This window comes from Peromyscus leucopus, chromosome 8b (genome assembly GCF_004664715.2).
Source record: "Peromyscus leucopus breed LL Stock chromosome 8b, UCI_PerLeu_2.1, whole genome shotgun sequence".
Classification (NCBI taxonomy): domain Eukaryota; kingdom Metazoa; phylum Chordata; class Mammalia; order Rodentia; family Cricetidae; genus Peromyscus; species Peromyscus leucopus.
Window position 1 is genome coordinate 67,700,676 of NC_051086.1, and position 15,280 is coordinate 67,715,955.

The window sequence follows — 15,280 nt, forward strand, 5'->3', positions numbered from 1 at the left end:
AAATGTATTCTTCTGGGATTGTTACTGTAAGTGCTGCCAAAACTCATCTTTGGTATGTATGTTTGGAATATGTGTGCTATTGGCTGTAAATTGTCTTTTATTATTCCATGGCACCTTGTCCAGGGACACACTATAAAACAAGATGTAGCATCTTCATGTGCTAGCCTGATAAAATTTATATGAAGTATAATAGAAAACAGAAGTTGTTCTGAGCTGTTTTCAACTTCAATAAATAACTGTAATACTCGGATAAAGATGTTCTTTATTAGGTCACATGGGCCCTAATATATAAGTTATAAGTTACCGATTTAGGGTGGCTTTTGCAATTACAAGTTTCCAGTTGGAGTGTTAATCATTGTGAACAGAAATATTTCTGAACCCTCCTGTGTACCTCCTGCTCGTTGTCTGGTTGTCTAGAGGGCTTTTGATTCTGATTCAGTGCAGGCAAGTGACAAGGGGGTGGTGGGTGGGTGGTCTCCACTCAGCTCCAGTTAGGTCTCTTGTGATGAAAAGAATCCATTTCCAGTAGTTGATGTAACAGCTAAAGACCATCCTTCATGGAAAAGTTTGTTATGGACATGTCATAGGGAATGAGAATATAACCCAGCCCAGCCCCAGCCCAGAGGGAAGCAACCGACAGAATGAAGGGGGGTCCTATTTCCAGAGTAAAGGATTCACCTTTCACTTGACTTCGCCCTCTTGGTTTCTCTTCCTTCTTCCTTTCAGCTCAGATTCATTCTTGGAAATCTTAATGAGGACCAATATGGGAGATTATTACCCAATATATAGGCAGAAACTTCAAACATCTAAGTCTTAACATAGTTTGAAAGTTAAGTATCTGCTTGTGATACAGAGTTCATCAAGATTATTACTAAAAAATATTTCTGTCTCTTTGTTCTTTTCCACTGAAGGAAGGGCAGGGGCTTGTTTAGCTACCACAGCTCTACCCCATAAGGCCAGCGGTTTCGGGCTGTGTTCCACCATCAAGAGCTGATTGACAGCAAACTGGAAAGTTTCATTTGGCAACCACAGAAGTAGACATGTGCACTAGGCTGTTGAGGCTCCCCTAATGCGGCATTCAGTTTGAATTTATCCTGTTGGGCTTTTTAGAATATGAGTGGTGTGAGGGGACTTTCCTCCATATTTGTGAAATGAATACCAAACCCCAGAAGTCTCACATTTAACCCCTAGCAGCATCAGAGTCTCCCTGCTGTTTGTTTGCTTCCAGTTTTCCCTCAGTGTTTATACGTGAATGAAAATCAATGCCTAATTGTAATATCCACATGCATCATGTTCCTATGTGGCTTGTCTCTCCTCTTTTCCCCGCCCCAGATTAGGGGGAATTCCTGTGGGAGTAGTTGCTGTAGAAACTCGAACTGTGGAACTCAGTATCCCAGCTGATCCTGCAAACCTGGATTCTGAAGCCAAGGTTGGTCACATCAAGTACTCCTTGTGCTGTGCTTAGAGTTCTTTTGTGCCTGCAGTTTGTCTCCCTTCTACAGTGCCCACAGATATACTGGGAGTATTGCAAGCCACCAGATTTTAGAGGGAAGGGTGGAAGCCACCTTAAATGGTTGCAGAACACTGTGATCACTTTCAAGATACCTCTAGATCACTGCAAGCCAGGTTTTATGTGAAGGATTAAATAGGCCTCTACAGTGGTATCGGTGATGCCAGAACGAAGTCTACTTTTGTTGTGGAGCTAGTCTAACAGAGAGGCAACAGGCACTGATGCGCATCTGTTCCAGATTCTCTGAGCTACACACCTATGAATGATAACATAGTCTCCAGAGCCCACCCCCACTTTTTCTCCTTAAAGACAGGTTCCATTTCATGCTTCGTCATTATTTAGAAAAGGAAGGGTGAAGGAGAGCAATAAGAAGGCTCCTCAGCAGTATCGCACTGAGTATCTGGTAACTAAGTTACAGTACTAGAAAGGTGGAAGGACTTGGAGACTGTGCATTTGGCATGCTTCAAAGAGTAGTGTAGGGCTGGGGAGAGAGCTCAGTCAGGAAAGTGCTTGTATACAAGATCTCACTTTGATCCCCAGAACCCACATTTAAAAACAAACAAATTATATGTGGTGGTACATGTCTGTAATCCCAACAGTGGGGAGGCAAAGATGGGATTTCTGGGGCTTACTGACCAGCCAGCCTCACCTATTTAAGTGAAGTTTAGGCCAGTGAGAGACCCTGTCTCAAAAAAGCAAAGTAGATAGGACATGAGAATGACATCATTGTTGATTCCTGGCCTTCGAATGCATGCACACTAGGCACGCACATGTTCACCCCCATGAACATATATACACAAAAGAAAAAGAAAGAGACAGTAGTGTAATTGAGTTGCCTTTGAAAAGAGTTCCTATGACTGCTTGAGAGAAGCAGTTCAAGTCCTCTTTTTGTCTAAGGAATAATGGTGTAGTCAGGCTCCCAAGAGAAGAGTATTTAACAAGGTCAGAGAGCCAGGATCTTTTTTTTTTTTTTAAATAAATAACAGCTTGATCAGCTGGGGGAGGTTCTCCTTCAAACTGTTGTTTGCTGTAGGATGTCTTTCTGTATGCTGTGAATATGTATTGCTCCCATTGGTTAATAAATAAAGCTGCATTGACCTATGGCAGGGCAGAATGGAGCCAGGCAGGAAATCCAAAAGAGATAGAGAAAGAGGAGAAAGGTGGGGTCAGGGCAGATGCTGTGAGCCACTGCCAGGAGAAGCAAGATGTGAGAGAACAGATAACTCCACAAAGCCATGGCAAAACATAGAAATGGGTTGAATTAAGTTATAAGAGCTAGTTAATAATGAGCCTGAGCCTGAGCCATAGGCCATAGAGTTTGTAATTAAGCCTCTGTGTGTTTACTTGGGACCAAACGGCTGTAGGACTGGGCCGGATACAGGAAAACTTCCAGCTACAGTTAACTAGCTCTTCCTTGACTTTTCCCAACAGATAATACAGCAGGCTGGCCAGGTTTGGTTTCCAGACTCTGCATTTAAGACTTATCAGGCTATCAAGGACTTCAACCGTGAAGGGCTACCTCTAATGGTCTTTGCCAACTGGAGAGGCTTCTCTGGTGGGATGAAAGGTAACTAGTGGGCTGGGAAGAAAGTGACTGGTCTGCCCTGATCAAAAGGAATCAGTAATCACTAGGCAGGGGCAGGGTGGGGAGGTGTTGTTGGCATTGTGTAAGTAATAGAAATCCTGTGAGTGTGCTAAGAGCTCATCACCTGTGACCTGACAGTTCCCTCTGAGGTACTGGAACAATAAGATATGTCTTCTAAACTGGGCATGATGGTTCATGCCTTTAGTCCCAGGTGGATATTTAATTCCAAGGCCAACCAGGTCTACAGATTGAGTTCCAGGGCAGCTAGGACTACACAGAGAAACCGTCTCAAACATCCCCCCACCCCATCCCCCAAAAGAGATATATCTTCTAATTTCACAAAAAAATTACAGAATAATCTGCTATTGTGTAGGTGGGCTGCTGCTGAGGATTTGGCTTCCACAGTAGATGGTAGACTGTTCTGGTTGTCCTGGGAAGTGGTATTTCACAGGGTCCCACCCTCTTCTCTGCACATGCTCCTTATTCACATCACTCTCTAACACTCTCCAGTGACCAAGATGTATTCTGAAATGAGCAGTAACTGGAAGAAAATGAAGAAATTCTATACCAGAGACTGGCTGTTCTTTGTGGCAATTTGTGATATCTTTTATTATTATCCACCAAGAGCCCTAGGCCTGTGGCTCCAGCAGATTAGACCATTAGTATAAAGGCTCTAGTCCATGCTATGGGAATTTCTTAGTGATTAGGCAGCCAGTGTCATCATGAAGTAAAAATCCTCCATAAACAGAGCCACTGTGGACAGTCCAGAGAGACAAAAAGGATTACCTCCTAGAAGGATAGGCACCCACAGCTGTGCAAAGGCCAGCCTCTGCAGGCTGTGAGGGTATGTGGGTGGGCATGCTCCTCATTCACCTCAGGACTCTAAAGGAATAGATAGGTTGAGGAAATGGATGGAGCTGACATGCCAGAGTGATTGAGGTTGTTGAGAGTGTAGAAATGAGAAGTACTGAGTTCTCCATAGAGAGCCTACACAAAGCTTTCAGCAGGAGTGCCTCTGCTTTCTGAGGGAGGAACCGGCTGGGAGGGCTCCCCCTTGTAGGTTACTAGCCATGTGTGAGAAGTACTTACAATTTTTACCAATGACATACACTTGCCAGGCTTCATTGGGAAAATGAAGAGCTGTTGTTACTGTTTTTACATTCACCAAAAAGCCCATATTTACTAGAGAGATGCCCCTTTTCCCACAGAAGGCTTTGACTACACATACAGCTTAATGCTTATGTATATTTAAAACATGTTTATATGTGTCTGGGTGTTTTGCCTATTTTGTATTTATGTACAACATAAGTACCCCTGGTACTGGGGAAAGCCCAGGAAAGGCCAGAAAAAGAACTCAGATTCCCCTGAAACTGGAGTTGGAAATATTTATGAGCCAACATGTGGGTTCTGGGAACTAAACCCATGTTCAAGCAAGAGAAATAAATGCTCTAACCACTGAGCAATTCCTCCAGCCCCATGTATGTACTTTAATTTTTTTATTATGTTTGGTTGTGGGGAGGATGTATCAGAGGACAACTTGTAGGAATTGGTTCTCTTCTTCCATCATACGGGTCCTGGAATTCCAATTCAACTAAGGTGTGATGGAAAGCACCTTTACTTGCTGAATCATATTACCAGCCCCTTATGTACTTTTTTTGTTAACTATAAAGGTGAATCATCTATGAAAACATCATGAGAAAAGGAGTGTATAGTTTAATTGTGTCACCCCTACACATTTTTATTGAATTCCTATATGCAACTTTATTAGCCGCCTCTGAAGAAACAAAGATATGTCAAACAGTTATTGCCTCAAGAAGTCAGGAAAGACGTTCTTTGAATAGTCTGATAAGGCTGTAATATATAAGCAAAATACCAGGGAATTCAAGAGAGGATACCACATGGACACTGGAATCGAGGCGGGTGTTAACACTCTTTCGTTCATACACGTGAGATCCAGTTAGCAGTCAGTTCCACTTGGCTCCCACTTCCTTGGCTGTGTATTTTATGCTGACACCTGAGAATTCAGTGATTTTTGTTCCTTAGTGACTTCACTGCAGGACACTAAGAATGCACTCTTCTTGACACACTGACAGGGAGTCACCCTGCCTATCCTATCTTACCTAGAGGTCAGAGTTGCCACCTCTACTAAAAGCTTCAATTATGCTGCCTGTTTGGGCATTGGTCCCTTATTGGTTGCTAAGCCCTGAAACATTAAGTACAAAATTAAGATTCATTGAAGGCACTTGGGAGGCTGAGGCAGGAGGATTGACATGAGGCCAGCCTGGGCTACATAGCAAGACCCTGTTCTCAGTGTGGTGTGGAAGGGTTAATGAATCTTTGCACTAGAAACTGTATTAACTGCTTTCATGTTGGCCTCTGTAATCACGGGAAGCACCTCTAAGAGATGCAGCAAACTGCTGTTTGCAGTTCACATGAATTGAGGCTTGGAGTAAGTAAATCTCTTTTTTAAAAAAATGACAAGAGTTGATAGAAGAATGTAGATCCATCTCTCTTTTTTAAATGTGTGTATGTGTGTGTTATGGGGTACATACGCATATAAGCACACCATAATGCTTTTATGTAGTCAATTCTGTCCTTTGCATGAGTTCAAGATCTAACTCTGTTGCCAGATTTGCTCACCAAGTGCCTTTACCCACTGAACCATCCTGCCTGACCTCTCTCTCTCCCTCTCCTCATTCTCCCCCTCCCCCCTTCTCTCTCTCCCCCTCCGGCTGACCAGAGTCCAGGAACAGAACCAGTCAACTTGGAGCATCCCTGGATATCCTGAGAAAGTTATCACTTGTCTATTTATTTCCCCTCCTTTGGAAATGTCCATGGTTATTGCAGGAAGAAATAGCTAGAGCTCAAGTGATTTTTGGTTTTTGTTTGTTTTCTGAACATAATAGCAAATTAAAAATTAGCTTGCTCTATATAGTAACTTCTTGTCTCAAAAAAAGTTATTTTCTTAATTGTGGTAAAATACACATGATCCTCATTTTAACCATTTCTCCCATCCAAGCACTAGCCAGGCCCAACCCCATTTTAACCATTTCTAAGTGTAGCATTTATTGGTAGCTACCTTCATAGTGCTTTTTGACAACTAGTATTACTGCTATCCCAGACTTTATCATTTTCAACTAAACCCTGCTCGTTAAATAATAACTGCTACCCCCTCCTTCCTGTCCCTGTTTGGAAATGAGTTATTGGCCCAATATAGTCCAGAGTAAAGTTCTTTCTTCTGAATTTTGATGTGATGCATCCATTTACACATCATGTAATACAAATAGACTTCAGGGGAAGTGGAGATCTGTGTGAAAGCAAGAAGGGGAAGAACAGGCTCTCCTGTGTACATACAGGTCAGGCTGTCTCCCACATATTATCTCATGTAAAGGGACCTAAACTGAGAGCCTCTTGTCATTCTTCACATCCCTTGGGGAGATGTTTGCAGTTTTGGTTTCAATACTGGATGGGGATTATGCAGGGAGGGAAAATAAACAATTATGCCATCCCTCAGTGCACACAAACACACAGCCAGGAGCCGACTGCACTGTGGGTAAAATGACTCCAAAATTGTGTGTAATGAGTAGGAAAAGATTAGAGACAGCTCTTGCTATGCTGAAAATTGACATTAGTGGAGGAGGAAAAAAAACTCTTTACTAGTCGGCCTAGGAGGTCTAATTCGAGCAGTAAAAAATATAAATAAATAAATAAAAGCTTGTCAAGATGGTATTGGTGCTTTTTTTCCAATGAGTTCTATCTGGCCGGAAGGCTATTCAGCATAATGCAAAATTAAATTATAAAAACTGGCTGAATATTTAGATGGAAGAGCCATTTGGAAGCAGTTTATTTAGACGAACCGGCAATGACCCACAACAGGGAGACATCAAGCGTGAAATTTACTAGAAATTAGCACCAGGGTCCCAGCCTCAGCGTGAATAGCTTGATAGGATGCAAATCCCAGTGATATTAAGCCGCCTCACTGCTGGTGCTACAGGGTCACTCTCAGTTGGCTTTTCGTGTTATACTTATTATTTTTTCCTAGGACAGGTTATAAATAACAATAAAAAACCACATTTATTGAAAACTTTAACTGGAATGAAAGTCTATTTTAAAGTCTCTGATTACTTGGATGTTGAAATACAATGTCCGCCAGCCGTAATGAACTCCTTAGAGACATTACACGTATGCAGCTTGTGTATGCCTAATGTTTACCTCAGAGCCTAACATAATCTTGCCTAAGCCAATAAGATCCCCTCCAGTTTGCCGGTGTGGGGCACTGTGGAGATGCTTCCACACCCCACCCCTTGTTTTGTGCATGTGGCTGCCACAGCTTATCCATGTTGTATAACAATGAAAGCCCCAGGCAGAGAAGATACCTGGGTGCTGGGTGTGATCACCATTCATGCAGATGTATTTTCCCAGGATGCTAGAAAGCTCCTTCCTTTCCAGTAAAGAACGGATCAATATTTCTATTTCCAGTCCAGTTGCTTTTCTCAGGCACCAGGAATGACAAGCACATGCATGGCTTTAAATGTCCCTGAACTGAATCCAGCATAAACCCTTGGAGATCCCCCCACCCCTGATAGCCTTTGCTAAGTTTTTACTCTATTTCTTACATATGAAGGGATTTCAGACATTTGTATGTCAGAGATCATTGTTTCACAATACCTGGTTTGGGGAAATTTGCAGTTCAGTACTAGCATATTAATTGTAGAAGTTGCTTTGTGTTTATATTTGAATAGTCTGTTTGGGGGTGTTTTAACAGTTGCATTATGGGTCTGTTGGTGTTCTGGGGGAGGATGGAGGTGTTATTTTAGCTCTAAGCATGGCAGCTTTAAAGAAGCCTAAAATCCTTTTTCTACATCAGTTTTAGTGCCTAAAGATATTTGTTTGGCAGCCAGATCCAAGCCCATCACATAACTGCTAGTACCATCAATACAGTTCCTGACATCTCTGAACATAAAGGAAATCCAGGCCACATTTAGATAGGTTCAATCACTCAAGTCTCTTCTGGTTTTAGTGTAGTCAGCCATTAAATGTTAGAGATTCCTCGAAAGCCTCACTCTCCCAGCAGTAAGGATGAGTAAAGTGAGGCAGTGGAATGGTAACTTTAAAGTCATAAGATGGAGTTTGAAACTGGGCATGGAAATGCATACTTGTAATCTCAGCAATCAGGAGGCAAAGACAGGAGGATTATAAGTTCAAGGCCAACCTGGCTACAGAGTGAAACCCTATCTGAGAAGAAAAACTGCATTTGAATGTCATCTCTGCCACTTATTCTTGCTTAACTAAACTTCCTTTTACTAGCTATAACATGGGTATAGGAAAAAGATAATATTCTGATTATTAATGTTGTGTATCTATATCTGGGCACATGAGTGAGTGTGTGTGTGTGTGTGTGTGTGTGTGTGTGTGTGTGTGTGTGTGTGTGCAGTCATGACTCCTGGTATACAGTAATCTACCCAGACGATAAGGAAAAGCCAAAGTACTTTTCATAAAAATGAAAAATCTTCACTTAACTTCATCCCAATTCCATACAGTGTGAAGTCAAGTGGTGTCTAAGTATACTTTAAACAAAAATGAAGAAAGTGGCTGGAGACTGTCTTCGTTTACCTGTAACGTCATTTTTTTTTTTCAAGTCAAATGACTTTTGTTCTATCTTCTGTTTATTTTCATCTTTTATCTACACTTTCCATTTATCCTTTGTGCACATACCAAGAGGGCCGCTCCTTTCTGCTACTTGTTCTGAAACTGTTCTCTTGGCAGTACTGAAAAATGTACTGCTAATTACACAATTATTTTATTATGTAGCACTGGTTGAAATATCCACTAAAGAATTAATTTAGTTAAAATAATTTGAACTGAGCAATTATTTTCATAAGCACGGAATTAGCGTAAAGCGCTTAAAGTCCTTTATTCCCGCTCTTCATACAGCAGTTGTACAATTAGCAGTAAATTTTTTTTGGTCTTTGCTTTCCACCCAAAGAAATAAATGTCTTCACTCTGATCATATGTACAGAGTATATGACCATACACGTTTCACATAGACTAGGAAATGTATCCTGGGGCAACCTGAAATTTCTGAAGTCCTAAACCTGGCTTATCTGTGGAGAGCAATGGCCAAAGGCATGAGCCTCGAAGTAAGCTGTGCTCACTGATGGTCTGAATATAGAGAGAGCCATTTTCACTCTGGAGAAGGTGGCAGTTTAATTTGCTCATAACTACAATGAAAGCAGTTTCTATTTGGTTTGCTCTTTACTTCCTGAAAAATGCTTCTTTGCCTTGGATTTTTCAGAATTTATTCTGAATTGAGATCCTGTCTGGATAGGAAACTTGGAACCTGATTGAACCTGTCATTTGTTGTTTGGAAGGATCCTTTGTGGCTCCACTGAAGCACTCATTAAGTGTCTGGAATCAGAATTCTAACACTAGCAATGTTTAAACTTTAGGGAGCTGGGAAATGGGAAACAGCCATAAAACACTGGGAAATAAAGGGCTGATCCCAAGGATCTTTGCAAGCTGGTTCTGGCCTTTGGGGGAACTGCAGAGTATTCTTGAACAGAAAGAAAAGGTTGGCTCTTCATTGGCCATGTGAGATTTCATATGTGAGTGTGCATATATAATTTTTCTTCTCACTGATATCCTATAAAACTACAATTATTAAATAATTTTTCTTATATTCTTTCAAAAGTATATATGCTCATTCATTCATTCAGTACCAACTTTAAGCACTGACTATGTTTTGATACTGGCAGGCCTTTTTGTGTATGCATTGATGAAAAGTCCAGTTTTTATCTTATTTTTGAAACAAGGTCTCACTAAGTTGCTCAAGCTGATCTGGAACCCTGTTGTCCAGACTGGCCTTACAACTCACAATTCTCCTGCCTTGGCCTCCCAAGTACAGAGATTATAGGTATGCCCTAACACTCCTGGCTCCTGGCTCCACTTTATAGGGATGAACCTTTTTTTTAATACCCATTGCCATTAGCTGCATATTTTAAGAACTCATTGTACACTAAGGATCATGAAAGGAATTGAAAAAAGCTAGAATAGTTTCTTCCTTCAGAAAACTTAATGTAGTGAGAGCAATCACATATTGACATGAAAAATACGTAACGTTTGTAGAGCAAGTATGAATTAATGTGGTGAAACCAGAATACCGAAATGCAAGGAGGGTATAAAATGGATATTTAATTGTAGGCTTTGCATACTGTGTCTTGTGAATGACTGCATTTCTGTATTGTGCTTTTGAAGCTCCTCTGAAGTCTCGAGTAGGGTACAGGTGGAGGCAGCAATCTCGGTAGCCTTTGGGATGGCACAGGGCCCATGGTGGTTGGAACTCCCAATCCTGTCACTTCTTACATGGAGAAACAGTGGGCCATCAAAGTCTGTTCTGTGTATCTCATAACAAAAAGCTCTGCTTTGAGGAGGAGAAATTTGATTGTTTCTAATCTGTCTTGTTCTCCATAGATATGTATGACCAAGTGCTCAAGTTTGGCGCTTACATTGTGGATGGCTTGCGGGAATGTTCCCAGCCTGTTATGGTTTACATTCCTCCCCAGGCTGAGCTGCGGGGTGGTTCATGGGTTGTGATTGACCCTACCATCAACCCTCGGCACATGGAGATGTACGCTGACCGAGAAAGCAGGTATCGTACATTCTTTATTGCATTCAAGGTCTCTGGGGACCCTTTAGCTATTGGTCTCCCTACCCCCAGGGAAAAGTATAGCCAAAACAACTTCATTTGAATCTTTCCATTACCAAAGGACTCCAAGATGAGAAAAATGGGCTATCTAAATAGTGTCTGCTGGCATGAGGAAGAAACCAGGCTGGAATCTGTTTTTTTCATCATAGTCTACATTTACATCATTTTACCACAAAGTTCTCTCTTCCATGCCCTTCCAAACTCAGAAAGATTCTCTTTTCCTGTTCGCTATTTGGATATGACTCTTAACATCTATTTTTGGTGCAAAAGGAACTTAAAGGAAGGAAAGACTCAAATGTAATCAGGACTTTCTAGGGGTTGATGTTGTGTATGTTAAAGATTTGTTTTTATTTACGTGTATGTGCATGTGTCTATGAATATATACCATGTGTGGGAGCTGTCTATAAAGATCAGAAGAGGGTGTCAGATCCCTGGAGCTGGAATGAGACAGTTGTAAGCCGTCATGAATGCTAAGAATCAAATACAGGTCCTCTGGAAGAGCAGCAAGTACTCTTAACCACTGAGCCATCTCTCTAGCCCAGTTCCATGTTTAACCCACTAATTGTAGATAAATTTGGAGTGGCCTTTGCTCTTCTGGGACTGTGTCTCCTGATAATGAGCTCAGTTGTCATTGATATGCATCACAGAACCCACACACTGTGACTCCAGACCAAAGCTGCTCCCTTCTCTTGGAGCCTAAAGCTTTACTCTGGTATTCTAAGATGCTAAAGAACTATGTTTGCAACTCGCCCACCACCACCAAAAAAAAAAAAAAAAAAAAAAAAAAAAAACTGCAGAGAAGCCCATATCTGTAAGAAGGTAGTTCTTGAAACTAAATAAGACAAATCAAGCCTAGCACCTCTCATAACATGTTTCTGATCCTTTCCGGAGACCATGAACATCATTGTCCATATACTTTACTACATGCCATCATTTTATTGGAATACTCACTTTCTTTCTCCCCAAATGTTAGGAAACTAAAATAGTTTCACTGTTGAATCCCTTGGCTGACATTCTACACCAAATTTATTATTTTTAAGTCCTAAGCTATCCCCTGATACCAGATCAGAGAGATAGGTAAAGCATCCTGTCTGGTGCTATGGAAGTTAGCAAAATAAAGGCCTCAGAGTTTAAGTCCATTAAGAAATATATATATGTCTAGTGCCTCTCAGCCTGGCCTAGTGTGTCTGCTTTCAGGAGCAGATTAACCGCTGTGGTACAGGACAGTCATCAACAGTAACCCCCATCCTAGACACACAAGTACAACCCAAGAACTGGAGGTGGTTCCTCTGCTAGGGGCCTCCCTTTTGGGTTTTTGTTTTGTTTGCTTTTCTGAAAAACAGAAACGTGATGCCTGCCACCTTCACCAGCTGTCAGTGGTGGAATCTGTGTTCTCTCTTTGAGATGGAAATCTACTGGTGGGGTAATGAGAATTATTTTAATTTCTTTATGCTAGGCCTTTCTCATACCTCACTTAGATACTTCTTAGGTACCTGCTTTTTTTTCCCAAGGGTAACTTCTGGAAATCATGGGTGTCCAGAACAGGAATGAAGCTATTTCCTGGTCCACAAATTATAACTGGCTTCATTCTGTGTCTTCTTTCCTTTAAAGTCCTGTTTTCTTTTCTTTTCTTTTCTTTTCTTTTTTTTTTTTCATCCAGGGGATCTGTTCTGGAACCAGAAGGGACAGTAGAAATCAAATTCCGCAAAAAGGATCTGGTGAAAACCATGCGTCGGGTAGACCCAGTCTACATCCACTTGGCTGAGCGATTGGGTACGTCTGCTTGTCCTCCTGGCAAATCAATGAGCCATTCAGCTGATTTGTAATGAGTGCATTCATAGGTCAGGGGAGGAGGCACTGAAGCATTTGATCAAATTCATGATGATCTTTATTTACTATCCTCTATATGGTAAGAACTCTGGTAGAATGAAATAGTGTGATAGGAGGGAAGGTGGGCATTGAAAAAGAAAAGTCACATGATTTTTCTTCGGACATTTCCTTAAAGTGCAGATAACCCACTTAATGGGATGTTCTTGTAGAGTATCATTAGCTAGAGGTTGCTTTGGGAGGCAAGCTAATCAGGTGGAGAATATCTGCAACTTAAATATTTCTTATTTCTGTAGTCTCTTTGGACAGCTGTTTTATTTCTGGGGCTTGTGAGTCAGTGTCACATTATAGAAAAGCCAGTCTCTACCCAAACAGTGTCCTGGGGTCAACCTGAGCTACAGAAAATGGAAGTAAAGATTGTGCACTATAGGCCTCCAAATAGTGGCTTCAGCAGTCATAGCCCTCAGAGCATTTGCACACCATGCATCCAGCCAGTATTCTGTCACTCATTTGTTTTCAGAGCCTTGGAAGAAGACTGTAGGAGCCCCATAATGACTTGTGGATACTTTTATAACACTGGTTTTTCTTTCACTGAACCACTATGTCAGTAAAGATTGCTTAGGATTGATTTGTTTTATTGTGTTTTTGTTTCTCTAAAGGAATAGAGAGGTTATGTTTAAAAAGTAGTACAGCCCAGTAAATGGGAAGGCAGAAAGACGCTGGCTCATTTATGTTCCAAGGAACAGTTTAATGAAATACTATTTGAGGATTCGATTATCTTTACCATGTAGGATCAGAAAAGCTCCTGAGTGCCTATACTATGGGGGCTGCGTGTCTAAGCAGTTGAAGCCTGGCCCAGGTTGTTTGCCAAAAGTGGTGACTTGAGTTACAATCATCCGTTTGTGTCCCCATTGTTTGCTGTCAGGTAACAGCAACCAAACACTAACCCCGCCGCCCTGCAGCCTGACCCTTTCTGGGGGAAGCACACACAAAGGAGCCTGGCAGAAGTTGTTCTGAAATCTACTGCCGCCAGATTTGTGGAGGTGCTTTTTTTTCTCCTTTCTTTTCCAAACAAGATAATTACTTCTGACCAACCCCATACACTTTAATTAAAGTGACTGCAGCCCAAGAGCGAGTTACTTACAACTGTACACAGCGAAGCTCTAAAAGCTTCGGCCACTGATAAGCATCTCACTTAGGTGGCTCATAATTGCTCCCAGCATCCAGTGATCGTCGCTGCTGTTTTACCAATAATTCTGTACAAAGGCAGCGACGCCACAATTGTAGGACACAAAGAATTGCCTAATTTTCTTTCATTTATTTTTTTCCTCTTTTTTTTTTTTTTTTTTTCCTTTTTTCCCCCCCTGGTTTTCTTTCTGGCCAATTTAAAATTTGTCAAAGTCGGTCTTCTTCTGGATCACTGCCCTTTGATATTTCGCGCACTCCATTTGCCACAAACAAGCCGCGGGGCCGCAGTTCATGCTGACTCTAGCAGAAGCAGAGAGAGCCCCATTTATCTTGCACTGCCTGCTGAATTCCTACTCATTAACTGGGGGTTCACTGCCTCTTTTTAACCCCCCAATGGCTGTTATCATCCCTGTGAGTAACGGGATGGTAGTAAGAGGATCCTCTCCACATCTGTTTGCAGAAGGACTGGGTGGTAAGGGGTGTGGGGCCACAGCTTCCTTCTCCTCGTAGAAAGTGTTGTTGCTCCCATCTCTAGCACCTTTAACTTTAGAAGCATGTGTAGGAAAGAGGGAGGAGATTCCCAAGCGATGGCCATTTAATCATTTGTTACGAATCATCTCATTATCAATTTCCTATCCATGCTGAAGAAAACCATATTTATTTAACCTTGACCAAACAATGACACTCAAAGAAGAATCTATGCCCAGAACTCAGGAGGCAGAGGCAGGCAGATCCCTGAGTTCAAGGACAGCCTGGTCTCCAGAGTGAGTTCCAGGGCAGCCAGGGCCACTCAGAGAAGCCCTGTCTCGAAAAACCAAAAAAAGAAAAGAAAAAATGGATGGATGGATGGATGGATGGATGGATGGATGGATGGATGGATGGATGGATGAATCTATAGTCTGCTAAATATGAAGCAAGCTCTGACTCCAGGCACTTTGGGAACATGAGTAGGTATAAACTAGAAATAGTTGCCTAAGCATAGACATGTTATTTACAGGTATTTGCAGCCTTTCAGAGACTACTCAAGTATAGTTATGACAGCAGATTGGCTTGATGCACTACAACAAAATATAAACCCAATGTGGGGAGAGTTGACACTGGCTTCTGGCTTCTTTCACAACCCCAAAACCAAAGACTATGAAAATACCTTTTACAAAGTAGGTGAACGGTGACCTCATTTTACAGATTGGAAAATTGAAACAAAAAATCAAGATTAAACATGTCTGCCAAGATATACAATAAACGTATGTGAGGGCACAGAATAGAATTCTCAGTCCCTAAGCTGAATACTGAGCCTGGTCTAAGTCAAACAGGGATTCTTTCCCTTTGTGAGCTAAAACCAACTGCACAGAGGTAATGTGATTTAGGAGAAAGCCTATGGGAGTGGGTGTTATCTTGTGTTTCCAGTCTCCTTCCAAGTCAGCCTCTGTACTGGGGAACACTCACAGAGCACCTAGACTAACCA

At 41.7% G+C, this 15,280-nt stretch overlaps 1 protein-coding gene across 4 annotated transcripts in view; it reads left to right on the forward strand.

The window, feature by feature from the left end:
• Acaca (acetyl-CoA carboxylase alpha) overlaps nt 1-15,280 on the forward strand; it is a 266,901-nt gene that overhangs the window by 233,816 nt on the left and 17,805 nt on the right. For all 4 annotated transcript variants that reach the window (XM_028890514.2, XM_028890515.2, XM_037201549.1 and 1 more), the window contains 4 exons: nt 1,333-1,429; nt 2,942-3,077; nt 10,566-10,743; nt 12,461-12,573. In XM_028890514.2, coding sequence (XP_028746347.1) covers nt 1,333-1,429; nt 2,942-3,077; nt 10,566-10,743; nt 12,461-12,573 — 524 coding nt within the window. The remainder of the gene's footprint in view (nt 1-1,332; nt 1,430-2,941; nt 3,078-10,565; nt 10,744-12,460; nt 12,574-15,280) is intronic.